The following is a 21818-nucleotide window of genomic DNA, read 5'->3' as shown; positions in this document are numbered from 1 at the left end:
AACTCACTCTTGATGTAATACAATAACACAACACAATACAACTTTCTCTCTCTTAATAATTTTCAGAAACGTTTTTGACAATTTGATGCTTTTTATTGCTTGCTCTTGAATTACTTCTTCGTTGCCTTCTATTTATATGAAAAATATGACAACGGTCATATTTTCTCTCTCCAGGAGATTGGCCGCTGGAAACCGGGAATGATCAAGAGGCTTGCACGCCTTCCCTCTTGGACAGATCAATTTGGACACATGGCAGACATGCGTTTAGCCGGTTTGCATGTTGGACACATAGCAGACATGCTCTTAGCCGGTTTGCATGTTGGACACATGGCAGACATGCTCTTAGCCGGCCGCCTGCCTGACAGCTACCTGGATATTGCTTCTGGATTTGGATTACTCATTTAATAAACGGAGCTTGACAGCATTTAATCAACCGGAACATATTTATGACTGAACGGCTCATTTAATAACCAGAACATTTATGACTGGAGCGGCTGCATTAAGTGTCGGTTGACCGGAGCCTTCTTTCATTAAATGCCTGTTTGATCGATCTCCTAACTGAACTCCAGTTGACCAACCGGTTGACTGAACTTCTTGGACGAACCAGTTGACCAAGCCGGTTTGACCGATCTCCTAACTGGGCTCTACTTGACCAACCGGTTGACTGAACTTCTTGGCCGAACCGGTTGCTTTTACTTCAAACCGAAGTCAAACAACCGAACTGTATATATACTTCCAACCGAATGGATTTTGCTCAATTTCCCTGAAATAGCAAAACTTTAAATATTATTTGCAACGGATTTGATCCCTGGTCACCTGTGTGAAACTCAGAGGTGTTAACCACTATGCTACAACAGTTTCTTGTTATATTTAAACCAATTAATATACTTGATATAACTTAGCGGTTTAACGTATATATTTGAACTTAGTTTTATCTATTCATTAAACTTTTCATAAGTTATAACAATTATTTTCTATCAATTTCTCCCTTTTTGATTATTTAGAATAAATATTCAAAAATCGTAATGTGTGGCCGGTTTAAAATTAATCTACTTAATTTTTCTTATCAATTTCTCCCTTTTTGATTATTTAGAATAAATATTCAAAACTTGCAATGTGTGGCCGGTTTTTTTAAAAAAGCTTATATTTGTTTGACCGGTTTTAAAGAGCTTACACTTGTTTGGCCGGTTTTAAAGAGCTTATATTTGTTTGGCCGGCTTTAAAGAGCTTATATTTGTTTGGCCGATTTTTTTTGGGAAAACGGTTTGGTTTAAAGAGAATTTTTTTTTTTTTAAACAAATTTTCTTCAAATTTTGTAATCTAACAATCCTAAAATATTTCTAAGGGAAGAAAACTTAGACTCGAGAAGTGGCTTTGTGAGGATGTTAGCCACTTCATGCTTGTTCCCTTCAAATGATGTGTTCGTCAGCAGCCGGCTGTCCGGATGCCATGGTGTCCCTTCCAAGCTTCTGTCTTGATTTACCTGCATTCATAGACAATAGAAAATCTGGTCCCCATTTTTCTTTGGGTCCGTGGCTTATTAATCCCTTGGGAATCCATACTTTGATTATTTTGATGGATTTTCCGTTGTGTGTATGTATAGTATATCTACCTGATGATGATTTAACTTTAAAAGATGTTTTTCGGTAAACATCTCTAAACTTTCGGTCAAAATTTTCTTTTCCATACAAACTGGCTGCCCTTCTCTCAGGTTTCAGCCAACTTGAAGTTGGTTTTACATAAATCATCTCATCCTTTGAAGTTAAAACATTACAGCTTATAATTTCTTCCTTGAGCTTCTCATTCACAGATGAGATCTCATTTATTGAAACATCAACCTCTTTGATTTGAGATGAACATTTTGAACTATCAGATTTAATTTTTGAAATAGTTTGATTAAGGGATTTTGACAGTTTTCTATACTTAATGACCATGTCATTTAGTGCAGTAATTAGATCATCTCGTGTAAAATCATCAAAGGAGAGATCAAATACCTTAGATTCTTTCTTAGCCGTGAAGCAGGTTTCAACTTTATCATCATTGTCGCTGGATGATGAGTCGTCTGAATCGCTATTGTCCCATTTTCCCTTGCTTTCAGCAGCCATTAGAGCCTTATGCTCTTTCTGGTTCTCCTTTGTTTGATTACTACCTTCAAACAGTTGGATCAACTTTTCCCACACTTCTTTTTCCGTTTCGCATTCCATGACTTTCTCGAAAGTGTTGTTATCCAAAGATTTGAAAATATGTCTCATGCAATGGTTGTCTAGGTTACTTCTTCTCCTATCTTCAGCCGTCCATTCTTCCGTCTCCTTGTTAATCTTTATCGGACCCTCCTTTAGGATGGTGCTCATTTCATCATCCAACGTGATCAGATGTAAATACATCTGAACCTTCCAGCCGCTAAATGCCTCAATGTTTAGCATAAGTGGCCTATCGATGTGGGTCATGCTTCCCATCTTCTTCAGTTACTTGAGTGCTAATAACCTCGCTCTGATACCACTTGTTAGGATCGGGGACGCCCTTGGAGGACCGGGGTGTTTTTGGTTTCAGGAAGGGTGGCCGCTTACAACACACTACACAATTTGGTGATAGTCCGGTTAAAGACTAAAACCGTTCTAAACACTACATAGATTGTCACAGACTCTTGAACCGAGTTCAAGTGCGGAAATGTCCGTTTCAATCTGAAGCAACGAATACGATTCGGATGAAGTTTATGAGGAGTCGGTTTAAGGAGTATGTATAGACCGGTTTTGATTATTGGAGTAGGATTATATTTCGGTTAACGTATTTCGGTTTTGGAGTAAATAAGCGGGAAATAAAAGAAATGACACGAGACAAGATTTTTTATGGATGTTCGCAGCAAACCCTCCTACGTCATCCCTTCCTCTCAGGTTATGAGAAGGATCACCAATAATTTTTAAAGTTACAACAGTTATAATGTCGGTCGAGCCTAACTCGCTACTCTCCGGTTACACCAACTCACTCTTGATGTAATACAATAACACAACACAATACAACTTTCTCTCTCTTAATAATTTTCAGAAACGTTTTTGACAATTTGATGCTTTTTATTGCTTGCTCTTGCATTACTTCTTCCTTGCCTTCTATTTATATGAAAAATATGACAACGGTCATATTTTCTCTCTCCAAGAGATTGGCCGCTGGAAACCGGTAATGATCAAGAGGCTTGCACGCCTTCCCTCTTGGACAGATCAATTTGGACACTGGCAGACATGCGTTTAGCCGGTTTGCATGTTGAACACATAGCAGACATGAACTTAGCCGGTTTGCATGTTGGACACATGGCAGACATGCTCTTAGCCGGCCGCCTGCCTAACAGCTACCTGGAGATTGCTTCTGGATTTGGATTACTCATTTAATAAACGGAGCTTGACAGCATTTAATCAACCGGAACATTTATGACCGGAACATATTTATGACTGAGCGGCTCATTTAATAACCAGAACATTTATGACTGGAGCGGCTGCATTAAGTGTCGGTTGACCGGAGCCTTCTTTCATTAAATGCCTGTTTGACCGATCTCCTAACTGAACTCCAGTTGACCAACCGGTTGACTGAACTTCTTGGACGAACCGGTTGACCAAGCCGGTTTGACCGATCTCCTAACTGGGCTCTAGTTGACCAACCGGTTGACTGAACTTCTTGACCGAACCGGTTGCTTTTACTTCAAACCGAAGTCAAACAACCGAACGGTATATATATTTCCAACCGAATGGATTTTGCTCAATTTCCCTGAAATAGCAAAACTTTAAATATTATTTGCAGCAGATTTGATCCCTGGTCACCTGTGTGACAGACAAAGGTGTTAACCACTACGCTACAACAGCTTCTTGTTATATTTAAACCAATTAATATACTTGATATAACTTAGCGGTTTAACATATATATTTGAACTTAGTTTTATCTATTCATTAAACTTTTCATAAGTTATAACAATTATTTTCTATCAATTTCTCCCTTTTTGATTATTTAGAATAAATATTCAAAAATCGTAATGTGTGGCCGGTTTAAAATTAATCTACTTAATTTTTCTTATCAATTTCTCCCTTTTTGATTATTTAGAATAAATATTCAAAACTTGTAATGTGTGGCCGGTTTTTTTAAAAAAGCTTATATTTGTTTGACCGGTTTTAAAGAGCTTACACTTGTTTGGCCGGTTTTAAAGAGCTTATATTTGTTTGACCGGCTTTAAAGAGCTTATATTTGTTTGGCCGGTTTTTTTTGGGAAAACGGTTTGGTTTAAAGAGAATTTTTTTTTTTTTTTAAAACAAATTTTCTTCAAATTTTGTAATCTAACAATCCTAAAATATTTCTAAGGGAAGAAAACTTAGACTCGAGAAGTGACTTTGTGAGGATGTTAGCCACTTCATGCTTGTTCCCTTCAAATGATGTGTTCGTCAGCAGCCGGTTGTCCGGATGCCATGCTGTCTCTTCCAAGCTTCTGTCTTGATTTACCTGCATTCATAGACAATAGAAAATCTGGTCCCCATTTTTCTTTGGGTCCGTGGCTTATTAATCCCTTGGGAATCCATACTTTGATTATTTTGATGGATTTTCCGTTGTGTGTATGTATAGTATATCTACCTGATGATGATTTAACTTTAAAAGATGTTTTTCGGTAAACATCTCTAAACTTTCGGTCAAAATTTTCTTTTCCATACAAACTGGCTGCCCTTCTCTCAGGTTTCAGCCAACTTGAAGTTGGTTTTACATAAATCATCTCATCCTTTGAAGTTAAAACATTACAGCTTATAATTTCTTCCTTGAGCTTCTCATTCACAGATGAGATCTCATTTATTGAAACATCAACCTCTTTGATTTGAGATGAACATTTTGAACTATCAGATTTAATTTTTGAAATAGTTTGATTAAGGGATTTTGACAGTTTTCTATACTTAATGACCATGTCATTTAGTGCAGTAATTAGATCATCTCGTGTAAAATCATCAAAGGAGAGATCAAATACCTCAGATTCTTTCTTAGCCGTGAAGCAGGTTTCAACTTTATCATCATTGTCGCTGGATGATGAGTCGTCTGAATCGCTATCTTCCCATTTTCCCTTGCTTTCAGCAGCCATTAGAGCCTTATGCTCTTTCTGGTTCTCCTTTGTTTGATTACTACCTTCAAACAGTTGGATCAACTTTTCCCACACTTCTTTTTCCGTTTCGCATTCCATGACTTTCTCGAAAGTGTTGTTATCCAAAGATTTGAAAATATGTCTCATGCAATGGTTGTCTAGGTTACTTCTTCTCCTATCTTCAGCCGTCCATTCTTCCGTCTCCTTGTTAATCTTTATCGGACCCTCCTTTAGGATGTTGCTCATTTCATCATCCAACGTGATCAGATTTAAATACATCTGAACCTTCCAGACGCTAGATGCCTCAATGTTTAGCATAAGTGGCCTATCGCTGTGGGTCATGCTTCCCATCTTCTTCGGTTGCTTGAGTGCTAATAACCTCGCTCTGATACCACTTGTTAGGATCGGGGACGCCCTTGGAGGACCGGGGTGTTTTTGGTTTCAGGAAGGGTGGCCGCTTACAACACACTACACAATTTGGTGATAGTCCGGTTAAAGACTAAAACCGTTCTAAACACTACATAGATTGTCACAGACTCTTGAACCGAGTTCAAGTGCGGAAATGTCCGTTTCAATCTGAAGCAACGAATACGATTCGGATGAAGTTTATGAGGAGTCGGTTTAAGGAGTATGTATAGACCGGTTTTGATTATTGGAGTAGGATTATATTTCGGTTAACGTATTTCGGTTTTGGAGTAAATAAGCGGGAAATAAAAGAAATGACACGAGACAAGATTTTTTATGGATGTTCGGAGCAAACCCTCCTACGTCACCCCTTCCTCTCAGGTTATGAGAAGGATCACCACTAACTTTTAAAGTTACAACAGTTACAATGCCGGTCGAGCCAACTCGCTACTCGCCGGTTACACCAACTCACTCTTGATGTAATACAATAACACAACACAATACAACTTTCTCTCTCTTAATAATTTTCAGAAACGTTTTTGACAATTTGATGCTTTTTATTGCTTGCTCTTGCATTACTTCTTCCTTGCCTTCTATTTATATGAAAAATATGACAACGGTCATATTTTCTCTCTCTAGGAGATTGGCCGCTGGAAACCGGGAATGATCAAGAGGCTTGCACGCCTTCCCTCTTGGACAGATCAATTTGGACACATGGCAGACATGCGCTTAGCCGGTTTGCATGTTGGACACGTGGCAGACATGCTCTTAGCCGGTTTGCATGTTGGACACATGGCAGACATGCTCTTAGCCCGCCTGCCTGACAGCTACCTGCTGCCTGGAGATTGCTTCTGGATTTGGATTACTCATTTAATAAACGGAGCTTGACAGCATTTAATCAACCGGAACATTTTTGACCGGAACATATTTATGACTGAGCGGATCATTTAATAACCGGAACATTTATGACTGGAGCGGCTGCATTAAGTGTCGGTTGACCCGAGCCTTCTTTCATTAAATGCCTGTTTGACCGATCTCCTAACTGAACTCCAGTTGACCAACCGGTTGACTGAACTTCTTGGACGAACCGGTTGACCGAGCCGGTTTGACCGATCTCTTTACTGGGCTCTAGTTGACCAACCGGTTGACTGAACTTCTTGGCCGAACCGAACGGTATATATATTTCCAACCGAATGGATTTTGCTCAATTTCCCTGAAATAGCAAAACTTTAAATATTATTTGCAGCCAGTATGTGACAGGCAGAGGTGTTAACCACTACGCTACAACAGCTTCTTGTTATATTTAAACCAATTAATATACTTGACATAATTTAGCGGTTTAACATATATATTTGAACTTAGTTTTATCTATTCATTAAACTTTTCATAAGTTATAACAATTATTTTCTATCAATTTCTCCCTTTTTGATTATTTAGAATAAATATTTAAAAAACGTAATGTGTGGCCGGTTTAAAATTAATCTACTTAATTTTTCTTATCATAATCCATAGATATAACCGTTTAAACTTTAATATTTTTCTTTAAAGACATTTATTAAATACAACTTAATAAATGACAATTTCATCAATTAAAATGCTGATTTACAATAAAATAATTTGTTTTAAAAACAAAATAATTGATTCACATTATTTGAAAATAACCTAATGACTTGAAAAACAAAGATTTAATCCCTTCTAACTTGTTCCGCTTCTATCCTATTAATCCAACTTTCGAATTTTTGTTTGGTTAGAATATTGGATGATCTAATGTAGGTTTCGGGTCCAAGATTAATATTGAGAGCGAGGAGGATGATAGTGAGTTGAGAGACGTATTCGGTCATCATCCTTGGTGAAGAGATCATTTTCTTCATATTCTCAAAGATGACATGTGACCAGTTGATTGGAATGTCATTGACTATGTCGATCATCATCTTGAATGTTTTCTTTGTGTAGAGATGAGTGGAATCTTTTTCCAAGATGGATCTGCCAACTATGTCACTAAAAATTTGAATATGAGGGCATAACATAGATTTGAGTCCATGAGTGTCCATGCGATTTCGAAAGTTCGAGAAGATAAGGGTCATATTTTGGATGATGTTGTTTGAAGATGTAAGAAATTCGGAGAACCCTTCGGTGGGAAGATCAAATAGTTCAGTGAAGTCTTCCTCTTCAATCATAAGAGATTCTCCTCCAACTTTTGATAAGATGAAACCATCAACCACTATTGCCTTTTTGAAAAATTCGTAGACCTCTTATTCATATATCATGTGAGCTCCTTCAAGGAATTTTCTTAGCCCAGTATTTTCCAAAGGTTGGAATACCATTTCGAGAGCCTCATTGTCTTCAAGAGATAAGACTGAGTTGAAGTCGACAAGCAGGGTGTTTCGGGCGAAAGCTGGATTTATTTTGAAAGAAGAGACTAAGGATTTGATTTCTAGACTTCAAAGGAGTTTGAAATAAGTTTTTTGTGATTTGTTCTTAAAACGATCATCCTTAAATAGGCATATGAAACCGCTTAAAGATCATCCCAAAATCTATTGGGCAAAGGGATCTAGCCGTTATGATAATCATAAATGTGAGTATTAATAGACATAAATTTTTACGTTACACGAGGAATGAATTTTTGAAAATTGAAATCAAATTTAATTGTTTGAGACAAGTTTTCAAAAATACTACGGAAAGGGTCACAAGAATAACTGGTCAGCTTCTTTCCAAAGTGATCAGTCATTTATTTGAGCGAAATATCGAACCGGCCGAATTTTGCCAAAGACCGAACGGTTTTTAGACAAATTACTTCATTTTAAGTGCTTTAAGACGGGTGAGATATTTTTGAGAAGCTAAGGCTTCTCCTTAGGACAGACAACCGATGCAGCTTAACTTTAATAAACCTTGATTTCATTAGGATTTTAACTAGTAAGTCGAATTAATATATATAGTAGCTGGTTCATGATACAAAATGACAGATTTCCCATCCTAATAGAATGATATAATGATATTGATCCTAAGATTGATTACTAGAAGATCCTAGAGTTATTTCTTTTTGATCTTAGCCATTTCCACCATATCAGCCCTTTTTTTGTTAGAAGTTGAGATGAATTGAGTCCAACTCCTGGACCAAGATAGATGTCAAGATCAAAGAAGAGACAGCTTAGTTGAGGTACATAGCCGGTCAGCGATTTGTCCGAAGATATTATTTTCTTCAGATTGTCGAATATCATTTTCTATCAATTTATGGAAATACCTCTTGTGCTGGCTATCATCATTTCAAAAGCTTTCTTGGAATACAAATTAACGGATTCCTTGGCTAAAATGAATTTGCCAACGATCTCGCTGAGAATTTGGTATTTAGTTTGTAGAAGAGATTTAGCTCCATGATTTTCGACCAGATCGAAAGAACTTGAGAAATAGTAAGACATGTCATCAATTATTTTATTTTAGAAAGAGAGATCAGTGAATCCTTCGGTTGGAAGTTCGAAGCTACGTACGAATTCTTCTTCATCGAAGATAAATTCCTTCCTTTGAACCTTAGACATGATGAGATTTCTGCGGAAAATCTTAGAATTTTTGAAAAACTCAACCACTACATCATCATATATGACAAAACGATCATCTAGGAATGGTCTTAAGCCCGTATCCTTTAGGGATTTGATCATGGAGACGATTTCTTCATTTTCACTTGATAGGACTGATTCGAAATCAATTAGAAGAGTATTGTTGGAAAGAATTGGATTCATATTTTGATTTTGAGGAAGTGAAGATAATATTTTGTTGAGAAAATATATATTTTGAAGATTTTTAGATGTGAGTTTTTCGATATTTTGAAGGAGTCATTAACTAGAAGAGGTTGCGAGTTGGGATACATCCTAGATTCTATTCGATAAAGTAGGGATTTCATCCTAGATTTTACTAGACAAAAGAATATAGCCGTGTTATTTCCAGGAAAGTAATCTTTTATTAAAATATTAGTGTTTCCAAATTGAACGGTGATAGACATAGGTCTTCACGTTGTTTGAAGAATGATTTTTTTGCTTTTTCACAAGGAATATATTCAAACAAATACTGATAAACACTAGCCAACTATCCCATTTTGATTGGAAAATAAGACTACCGAAATTTTCATGTAAATAACTAGTCGGATGTCTGCAAATTCGGTATAATAAGATTGGTTATTTAATCCTGAAGAAAAAATGCTTCCTCTTGGAACCGCAAATATTACTCGGTGGTAGTTGTTTAGTTAAAATAATCGATCGGTTCTTCGTTTTACTTAAGCCGTTCGGTTTTGTTTACACTTGTTTTGGTAGAATAATTTCACCCATTTCAAAATGAGATAGATGTCCGGTTTAATTTGTCAAAGACTTTTTCTCCTTCTAAATTTATGCAAATGAGAGTTTTTAGAAGATTCAAAATTTGAATATCCGACCGTTTATTTTTGGACAATATCGAGTTTTTGAGAAGCGAAGGTTTCTCCCTGAGAATATGCTTGGTTTTTTCATGAAGATAAATGCAAGACTTCTTCATTTTGAAAATGAGGGAGTTTCTCCCTGAATACATGTCGGTATTTAAAGTAATTTAGTTAATATCAGCAAGGCACAAAATATTTATAAAGTAAGAAATCTTAGCCTCTTGGAGTGGCTTGGTGAAAATGTCGGCCACATGTTGGTCGGTTGACACATTAACTAGTCGAATATGCTTTTACGTCACATGTTCCCGGATAAATAATGTCGGATGTCTATGTGCTTTGTCCTCGAGTGCAACACCGGATTATATGTCATTGTAATGGCATTTGTGTTGTCATAGAATATCAGGGACTCCTTAGCTGTAATACCGAAATCCCTTAGATGTTGTTGAATTCAGAGGTTGAGCGCAGCAACTGCCGACTGCAAGGTACTCTGCTTCTACTGTTGAGGTTGCAATAGACGTTTTCTTCTTGCTGTACCAGGATACGAGCCGATCACTTAAGAACTGGCAAGTTCCGCTGGTATTTTTTTCGTCTACTTTACATCCTGCATAGTCTGCATCAAAATAGCTCGTTAAATCTAATCTTCAAATTTTTCAGTCATTATCTTAGAAAATTTAACACACAATTTGGGATTAGTTGAACCGAAAATAATATCATCTACATAAATTTGTATAAGTAATATTTTTCTCAAATTTAAATAATATTTTATCTACAGATCCTATAGAAAAATTATGATCAAACAGAAATTTTGTAAGTGTATCATACCACGCTCTAAGAGCTTATTTAAGACCGTAAAGAGCTTTGTCCAATCTATAAACATGACTAATCAATGCGGGATTTTCAAAGCCAGGAGGTTGTTCGATATACACCTTTTCATTTATGATACCATTAAGAAAGGCACTTTTAACATCCATTTGAAAAACTTTGAAATTTTTAAATGCAACGAATGCTAGAAAGATTCTAATAGCCTCTAATCTGGCGATAGGAGCTAGGGGTGTTCATTGGTTCGGTTTTCGGGTTATTCGAGTTCCTAGGTTCGGTTTATTCGAATTTTTAATTTTTTTAGCCAATTCGAAAACCGAACCAAGTTCGAATAAATTTTAATTAAACCAAACCGAATTCGAATTTGATAATCGGTTCGAATTTCGAATAATTCGAATTCAAACCGAATTCATTTTTTTTTATTTTTGAAACTAGCATAACTCAAAATAAATTGAACCATCCAGGAATTGAACCCAGGTCTATACCGTGGCAAGGTATTATTCTACCACTAGACCACTGCTACTTTTGTTTTCTTTTTTCTTTTATTATAATTTGATTATTTTGAACTTTTTCTTAAGCTAAGTTTGGAAAAATAAATAATAAAAAATGGAAAAATAAATAATAAAAAATGAATTCGGTTTTCGGTTTGGTTTTCGAGTTGAAACTCAAACTCGAAAATCAATTCGAAAACCGTATTTGAATTCAAATTGGTTTGAAATTCGATTCGAAAACCGAAAATGAAATTCGAATTCGGTGAATTCGAATTCGGTCGGATATTCGGTTCAGACCAAATATTGAACACCCCTAACAGGAGCAAATGATTCTTCAAAATCAATACATTCTCCCTGTTTGTATCATTGGGCCACTAGTCTAGCCTTGTTCCTCGTAACCAAACCGTTTTCATTGAGTTTATTTAGAAAGACCAATCTAGTTCCAATGACAGATTGATTGGCTGGTCTTGGAACTATATGCCAAACTTTGTTTCTCTCAAACTGGTTTAGTTCCTCTTGCATCGCTAGAATCCAATTAGGATCGAGCAATGCTTCATCCACCTATTTAGGTTAAATATGTGAAATAAATATAGAGTTTTCATATTCTTCTAACAGATGATGCCTAGTTCTGATGAGTGTAAAGGGGTTACCTATAATTAGCTTAGGAGGATGATCTTTATTCCATTTAATGTTCTGTCCTGAAATGCTTTCTGACTGACCGATTATTTGATCAAGATTTGACTGACCGTTAGGCTGAACAGTGTCAAACCGACCGGTTTCCTCGGCATTATCTGAGGTGTCAACTACTTGTTGTGGAACAACTTAATCATGTTGAACTTCAGCGTTATCAACCGGTTGATCATAAACAAATCTTTGGTAGACTTGAACTTCATCTTCACTATCACATTGAATATTGATATTTTCCAATCTGTTAGATAAATAAATGGCTATTGATGTGTTACTTTTGACAAATTCATCAAATACAACACGAGATGATTCTTCAATAGTGAGAATTCTATTATTATAAACTCTATATGCTTTACTAACTGCAGAATATCCTAACATAATATCAACATCAGATTTGGCATCAAAAGCGGTCAAATAGTTCTTGTCATTATTGTGGATATAACACTTACAGCCAAAGATCCTAAAATACCGGATATTAGGAACTTTGTCATGGTAAACCTCAAAAGGCATTTTATTAAAATGTTTGTTTATCATGGACCAATTTTGAGTATGGCATGCTATATTGATAGCTTCTGCCCAAAGTTTCTTAGCAACACTTGAATCGGCTATCATGGATATGGCAGCTTCCTTGAAGGCTCTGTTTCTCCTCTCAGCTAGTCCATTTTGTTGAGGAGTTCTAGCACTAGACAACTCGTGTCTAATACCAGATTCGTCAAGATAAGATGTTAAAACTCTATTAGTATATTCATTGCCTCTATCACTTCTGATTTTATTAATACGTGTAGATTTTTCATTTTGCACTCTTTTAACCATTTAAATCAGATTTGGGGTTGCTTGATCTTTGAAGACTAAGAAAATAACCCAAGTAAATCTAGAATAATCATCAATAATTACTAAAGTGTAGTTCATTCCTCCTAAGTTGGTTACACTAATTGGTCCAAATAAATCCATGTGTAAAAGATATAAGCATCTATTAGATTGAATATTTCCTTTACTTTTGAAATTTGATTAGATTTTGAATATTCCAATTTGGCAAGCCGAATATACTTTTTTTTTTAGAACTTCATATTAGGAATACCTTGAACTAACTCTCTAGTACACATATAGTTGATTGTTTTAAAATTCAAATGATATAGTCTTTTATGCCACAACCAGTTTTGATCATTTTTAGCAATCATACAAACAAAATTAGGACATTTACTCTTCCAATTTACTTTGTAGATATTTTATATCCTATGCCCTGTCAACAAGGTACTTCCCTGTTGATATTAACTAAGCATGCTTGTTTATGAAATTCAACCGTGTATCATATGTCACACATTTGACTTATACTAAGCATGTTATAATACAGGTTTTCAATGAGTAGGATATTATTTATAGTTAGGTTGTCATGGACAATCTTACCCTTGCCCACAGCCTTACCCTTAGTGTTGTCGCCGAAAATTATCTTTGAACCAGACTCCTTCACAATATCGGTTAATAGTTTTTTATTTCCTATCATGTGCATTGAACATCCGTTGTTCAAGTATCATTCTGAGTCTTCCAATAGTTTAATTTGTTTATCCTACGAAATATAACTATTTACACCTTTTGGTACCCACATTTAATTGGATCCATGGTTAATTAGTCCCTTAGGGATCCATACTCAAATTATTCGAATGAATCTCCCGATGTTAGTCTTAATGATTCTATATGCATCAGGCTTGACATCTCTCTGTCTTTCTTTGAATGCCTCATTGTATTGCAATGATGATTTTTGATGAACCTTTTCTGACCTTTTGTTGTGAACTCGCATAACCGAATAGTTGACTTTCCTTCTCTCAGGACTAAGTCATCGTGACTTATCGGTTGGTCCCACATACTTTAGTTCTTTTGTCGGTTTAATTGAATCATGACATGCTTCACTGTTAGTTGATGTACTCTTGACAAAGGTTATAAATGGAAGCTTGTCTTTACTAAGTTTCAACTCTTTGCATGGCTTATCTAGACTTCTGTTGTCGTAGCCTAGAATGAACTTGTAGTTAGGAGGTCTTTGATGACTATTCATTTGTCTCACATAATCTCTAGATTTTGTCCATGCAGCAATCAAATATTGTTTTCTTTCGTTTTCTTCAGTCAACAATTGAATTGTCTCCTTGAGCTTCTCATTCTTAGAGGATAGTTCAATTGTTCTGCTAGTTTGATTATTTAGTTGGGTTGGTAAAAGATTAGACAGATTCCTATACTCAATGACCATGTCATTGAGTGTAGTAATCAGATCTTCTTGGGTGAACTCCTTAGAGGCAAAGTCAAATACCTCTTTCTCGTTTGCCATGAGACATCTGATTCCTTCATCGTAACTGTCCGAATCGCTTTGAGTCCACTTACTTTCGCTGTCATCTTCTAGAAATGCCTTTTGGATCTCTTTATTTTGATTATTTGATTGATGATCTTCTCTTTGGTTTTGATCGGTTGACTTTCTATCGTCTCTTCTTGGCTTTCGGCACTCTGACCTGTAGTGACCTAAAGCATCACAATTAAAACAACGAATGTTAGCTTTATTACCGTTTGAATAGTTGTATTTATAGGAGTTGTTGGGTTGATTCTTCTTCATGAATTTTCCAAACTTCCTTGTAAGCATAGCCATTGCATCATCGCTGAATTGTTCGGTTGTCTTGATAGGTACTAGAGCTATCGGTTCCACGGAGGTCACCAAAGCTCTGGTAGTTGTTGAAGGTAAGGCCTCATCTTCATTTCTTGAGTTCATCTCGAACTCATAAGATTTTAGATCTTCAAAGACATCATGCAACTTCATATTATGAAAACCTCTTGATTCTCTCATCACCATGGTTTTGACATCCCAAGCGCTAGGAAGCACTCTTAGAGATTTGACGATTGTCTCTTTGTTGTCGTACGTCTTTCCAAAGAGTGAGAGTTCATTCAAAATGTTAGTGAAACGGTCACCAAATTCCTTTATTATTTCTTCGGGGCGCATCTTAATATTTTCAAAATTTTGAGTAACCACCATGATCTTGTTTTCCTTGGTTCGCTCATTTCCATCGTGAAGCTAGATGACTGCCTCCCATACTTCTTTTGCAGTAGTGCATGCTATGATTTTTTAGAACGTATTTTTGTCCAAGGTTTTGTAGATGAAATTTCTGCCAAGACTGTCAAGGTTGTTCCTTCTCCTATCCTCACGTTTCCACTCGCTCCTATCCTTGAAAATCTTTATTAGACCATTAGAGATGACAAACATCATTTCATTGTCTATGGTGGATAAGTGCACTTGCATACGTAGCTTCCAATCAAAGAAGTCTTCACTTTAGAGTAGTGGAGCCTTGTCGCTGTGAGACATGACTACGTCTGGTTGCTTGAGAATAGAGATTAGTTGCTTTTACACCACCTTTTAGGATCGGGATCACCAAAGGAGACTGGGGTCTCACAAAAGTGAACGCTTACACACACGCCTGTTGATAATAACCTTGTTAAAGGTTAATATCGTTCTCTATTCTTCACAAGTTGTCACAAACTCTTGAACCGAGTTCAAGCGCGGATGTGTTTGTTTCAACTTGAAGCAACAAGTAATCGATTTAGAAAACAGTAAGGGAAGGAAGACATAACACAAGATTTATGGATGTTAGGAGATAAACTATTATGTCACCCTTTCTTCTCAAACCTTTGAGAAGGATATTTACTAGAACATTCAAATCGTTCACAACGCTTACGTAGAACACTCGATGCTTAGTAACTACTCGTTTTCAACCTCCCAATAAGCTCACTCTGTTGAACAGAAACAGATTTTGTCAACTTACAATACTCACCACTCACATAGAATAGATGAATTGTACTACACACTCGTAAGGTTCTAACACTTGTGTAGATTAAATAGCTTGTCAGATAGATAGCTTGTCAGTTGTAGCGGGATATTCAAGGTTGTCAAATGTGCTTAATCCGGTTAAGCTTTGTTCTCTTAAATATAAATATGACAACGGTCATATTCTACTTCTTCAACGAATATAATCCCTTCATAGTACGTTGTTTCTTGAATTTGATTGGTTGAAGATCAGTGCAGTACAACTTTGATGATATGATTTGATCTTGTTTGTACTCTGATAGTAAATCAACGTAGCATTAATTGGATTAATGATTTTCGAGGAGCAATCAACATACAGTTTTGTCTTCTAATGATTTGGTTGTTTGGAACAATGTGGCAGACAACTACTCCCAATATACTTCATTAGACTTGCACCAAAATGGCAATTAAGATTACGTTGGAAGACATTTGCTCCCAAGAAGTTTTGCACCGAAGTGGCAATAAGACAGTCTGAACGCGTGAAGACTGCCTTCTACAATTACAGGATGCATTTTGTATAGTAATAATGTGGAAACTGCGGATGCACCTTGTATTAAACTATTTTAGCATATTACCGGTTCCGCTTCTTGAGATAAAAACCTAGCATACTGCCGTTAGATAGATCCTACCGAATATATAACCAATATAGAGTAACTATCGATTCCGCATATGATAAGACCGAGGTAAGGATACTACAGGTTCCGTTTCATTTATAGAACCGAATGGATAACCGGAAAATCAACCAGATGCGGTTCTTTTATAAAATAAAATATACTACCTATCAGATTACCGATCAGTCTACCGGTTGCGCTTCTTCAATAAAACTGAGCAGACTACCGGTTAAACTACCAGTTGTGCCGTCTTTATAAAGTTGAAGATACTATCGGCCAGACTATCGGTTGCACTTATTTACAAGTGTTTGTTAATTCTTGCAGCCGTCTTTAATGGAAAACCGAACAGTTTTGATTCCCGGATTTCTTTATCCTGCACAAAATTAACTAGGTTAAATTTTTTAATAATTAATTAATCCTAATAATTAATAATCTATTTTATGTAACACAAGGTTTTAAGTGGGGGTATTTATAGGCAAAATTATGAAACCTTAGGGCCCAAAGGCCCACTTAACACCTTGACATTTGAAAGAAATTTTCATTTTAAACATGTACAAATTTTTAAAAAAATGGAGCAATCTCCACTTGATATATCATTAAATGTCAAGTGATATCCAATGGGATTTAATCTCTATTAATAAATGAGGCAATACTTGGTCATTTTAATTTTTAATTAAAAAATGACCAAGTCTTCATGTTCCTCTCCAACTCACAGTTTAATCCTTCTTCCTTGGCCACGGACTTCAAGATTTGTAACTGTCACCATCATGAAGGTGAACGTTGTATTCACCTTTTCCACTTTAGCATTTGATCATTTCCTTGGCTTTACTTCGGGTTGACTTGCTTTTGATTTGGATCTTCTTGGCCCAATTCACAAATTTGATCCGAATTTTTCATGTGGATCTTGGATTGACCATTTTGAAGAGTCACACATTTCCTTTCATCCAACAAAATATTTTTTTATAACAAATAGGCAATTTTGTTTTTAATTATTCCTATTTTTAAGCAACAACTCTAATTAAAATAAAAAATGTTAACTAATTAATTCAAAATAAATTACAAAATTCTAATCTAATAACTAATATAGCAATTTAAAACAACTATTTTAATTATAAAAATAACATTATTATACATAACAAAAATTTTATTTTTAAATTAAAAAGCGTTAATATATATATATATATATATATATATATATTTTATAAATATACAACGTATTTATTAAAATGAAACCTTGAATATTATAAAAATCCAAAATCAATTATTTTCAAAAACTCAATTATTCTAAAAATAAATATTTTAGTTTATATATATTTGATTTGAAATTATATATGGAAAAATTATTTCGGTTATGTATATTTGATTTGAAGTTATATATTTATAATTAATTAAAGAATTTATTATATTAATTATTTAAATCATAATTATATATATATATATATTTATAATTAATTAAAGAATTTATTATATTTATTATTTAAATCATAATTATATATATATATATGAAATTTAGTAATTATAATTAATTTAGAAATTAATTATATATATTGAGAAATTATGTTTACTGTTTAAATTCTAATTGATTAAATAAATATTAGTCAATATTTATCTTACTAAAATAACTTATAACAATTATGATTAAAGAAATTTATTATTGATTATAGCAATAGAAACATTACAGACTAAGAAACTAAAAAAAAAATTATATGAGGTTGTTTTAAAGAAATTAATATATAATTAAATAATTAAGGTATTAATATATATATATATATATTAATATATATATATATATATAAATATATATATATATATATATATAATTAAGGGATAAAGATAAAGTTAATTTCAGAATTGGAAGTATTAATTAAAATAATATTATATACATCAATTAAGACATTGAGTTTTTATAACTTAATTAAGATATTAATTGTTTATAATAATTAATGTATATGTCTTAAAAGAAATTAAAGATAACTTTAAGAATATTGATGAAAAAATAAAATCAAGAATTATATGTATATAATTATTTTAAAGAAGTTTTTAAAGAATATATATATATATATATATTATTTTATTATTATTAATAGTTTATAATTAAATAATAACTTTTTTTAATATATTTCGAAAGAATTAAAGAAATAAATTATGATAGATGAATGAAATAATAGATTTAGAATTTTATTATGGTTGTCTTATTCATATATAATTAATTATATATATATATATATATATATATTTATATTATATTTAGATAAATTATCCATCAGGTTATATTACACATTTAAATGTATATACATATTTTTGTTTTTATGTATATATTGTGTTAATTTTTATTAAGAAATATTTGAGTGATTAGTAAAATCACAATTATTTAATTTGTGTCACATATAGAATTTGTGCGATTGTGATACATAAAATTACATTAGAATTTTCAGTGTTGATAACAAATTCAAAATTGGATACAATTTTAGGCCCACTTAAATTTTTTATTATTTTTGGGGGATGACTTAGCGCATTTCATTAAAAATTCCCAAAAATAGAAAAAAAAAAAAACATTAGTTTAAAAGATCATTCTAGACAAACCTATAATGATTTTAAAGTCGTATCATTATGAATAAAAGCAAAAACATAACTGAACTATCTGATTACAATGTTTTCGTTTCTAATATTTTAGTAAACGGTAAATTCCAATTCCTACTAATATTCCAATTCGGTTCCATGCTTGGAACTTTTCTCCATGTTCCCGCAAGTGTGTCACAATCCAAGACTATGTCTCTCCATAATTCTTCAACACTTCTGTGGGTTCTTCCATAGACTCGCGCATTACGTTTCTGCCAAATGTTGTAAATTACTTCTCTAAAGCCGCACTTGAATACGTTTGTTGCAAATCTGTTTCCTTTGGCTTTGAGTAGTACTACTTTTTTAATTTTTTCCATTCCTTCGGGAAAGTGATCAGCTCCAGGGTTTTAGAAAATTTGTCTCAAATTTCCAATGTTATACTACAGCTCCCAGACAGGTGATCAATGGTTTCTTCACTTCCGTTACATAGAGAACAACTCACGTTCGGGATGCTCATATACTTGCTAATACGGTCACGAGTTATGAGTCTTTTCCAAAAGGAAAGCCATAGGATGAACTGGTGTCGAGGAATGATCTTAGTTGACCATACGAGAGGAGCCCATTCTACTTTCTACGCTTTTTCTCGGATTACCTCCCATATTCTCTTTGAGACTAACTTTCCATTGTCTTCTGCATTCCATTCATGAATGTTGTCTTTCTGTGGTTTTTCTCGGATCGCCTCCCATATTTATCAAGTTTTTTTTAAGAGTGCGACGTTTTTCTTCAAATTGAAACTAGCCCTAACTTAAACCCTTAACTAAAATTGAAACAAGCCCTAACTTATACTTATAAAATTTTCTTTTATACGTTATCTTGAACTGCAAATTTTAATAAAACCAAAAAAATAAAAAATTTAGGGCCTTTATATAATAAACTTCAATATAGTTCTTAAAAATCAATCTAGACTTAAGCCAATTAAAATTTGATCAATAATTTTCTTAGTTTTGATTTTTAGGTTAACTTTATGTGTGGTTTATTTGCTTAGGTTTTTTCTTGTTTTTCATTAAGTTTTGTCTTTGTTTATTCATTCTTTGTCTTTTATCTAATGCAGACCCTTTGAATGTTAAATGAAAATTCTAAGTCGTAAAGCCTAAGGAATTTAAATAACGACAAAAATTAATTGGTAGAGACCTTAGGGACGTTGTGGGACATAGCGTCTAAAAAATCATTTCTTCACGTAACCAAACGCCAAACTCACTCTCTTAATTTCCAATATTTAAAATTAGGTGACGACTCTCTATTCACGAGGTCAATTAATATTGAAAAAGTTAAAGTAGACCTATGACATACTTCCCATTAAAAAAAAATTCAATCTCTTACAGATTCAATGGGATGGTAAGTTATGGAGTTGTCTACAAAATCTCGTTTTATAAACTTAATTTTTCTAAATATTTTTAAAAAAAAGAGTGTCCTAGATTTTTTCAAACTCGTTATTCAAAAAAGACTTTTTTAAAAAAAAAATCGATCACACCAGGTGGCCCGGTAGAAAGAGTCTATATAAAAGACCAAAATATCACAAGTTTGATTCCAATAGAAACATTTTGAATAGAAAAAAAGGGGCATTGATGTGATATGTCATGTTAGTTTTTCTTAATTAAAAAAAATGTGTTGTTGACATCGACCTGATGAAGTGCCAATCATGGGTTGTCGCTAAGTTAATTTCAAATTTTATTGTAACTGCCTTAGCAGCATGTGAAAAAAATACATGAAAATAAATTCCTTATTGTTGTTTGTAACCTTTTGCTACAAGTCTAGTTTTATGTTTATGAACAAGACCATTTTGATTTCTTTTAATTTTAAAAATTCATTTATATCCTATTACTGTTTTTCCTTTTGTAAGATCAGTAATAATCAATGTTTGATTATTCTTTAAAGATTGAAGTGCTTCGTTAAAGGCTATTTGTAATTCTGGAAATCGACAAACCTCATTATAATTTTGTGTTCATTAATTTCAGTAATGTTCATCAGAAAAAATGAATTTTAGGGTCATGAATAGATTCATATATAGGAAATATATGAAGGACATAGTGAGACTTAGAAACATTCATAATGTAGTCGTTTATCCAAGTAAGTTTTTTTTGGGAAAACGACTTAGCGTCATTTCATTAAAAATTCCCAAAAATGGGAAAAAACACGAGTTTAAGAGATAATTCTAGACAGGCCTAGAATGATTTTGTAGTCATAACATTCTGAGTGAAAGCTAAAAACGTAAATGAATTATCTGATTACAATGCTTTCAATTCTAGTGAGTTTAAAAAACGGTAAATTCCAGTTCCTACAGATATTCCAATTCTGCTCAGTGCTTGGAATTCTTGTCCACGTTCCCGCGAGGGCGCTGCAATCCGATACAATATCTTTCCATAACTCTTTAACGCTCCTGCGGGTTCTGTCATATACCCTTGCATTCCGTTTTGTCAAATGTTATACACCACTGCTCCAAAGCCGCACTTGAACACGCTTGTTGTAAATCTATTTCCCTTGGCTTTGAGTAGTGATGCATCTTTGATTTCATTCCATTGCCCGATTAAGAGAGTTGGTCGGGCTTGTACCAACTGTTGACAAAGAGGGAATTGCCCGTACTGCTGAAGCTACGATGTTTGCAAAAGTCATATTTAAAGTGGCCGACACGGACGGATTCGTGTCAGCAAAGCTTTTAACAACTTTACAGTACACATAGGTTTGAAATTGATTTCCTGATGTACTTTAGTCTTTACCGGGAGATCGATGAGTAGATTTAGTATATTTCTACGAAAAGATGACCCTTCCGACCGAGAGATGAAATCATGACGCACACGAAACACGGATTGCACAGATTGTACAGTTTGCACGGAACTAGTTATTATTTTATACCAAA

General features: G+C 34.1%; 1 protein-coding gene across 1 annotated transcript; it reads right to left on the bottom strand.

Annotated features, from left to right (window-relative positions):
• Positions 1 to 13733: 13733 nt before the first annotated feature.
• LOC124913108 lies at positions 13734 to 14876 on the bottom strand. The gene has a single exon (XM_047453729.1). The coding sequence runs from the start codon at positions 14874 to 14876 to the stop codon at positions 13734 to 13736; it is 1143 nt and encodes a 380-aa protein (XP_047309685.1).
• Between the last annotated feature and the right edge of the window lie 6942 nt (positions 14877 to 21818).

The sequence above is a fragment of the Impatiens glandulifera genome, chromosome 8 (assembly GCF_907164915.1).
Source record: "Impatiens glandulifera chromosome 8, dImpGla2.1, whole genome shotgun sequence".
NCBI lineage: Eukaryota > Viridiplantae > Streptophyta > Magnoliopsida > Ericales > Balsaminaceae > Impatiens > Impatiens glandulifera.
This window is presented reverse-complemented; position numbering and strand designations above follow the sequence as displayed.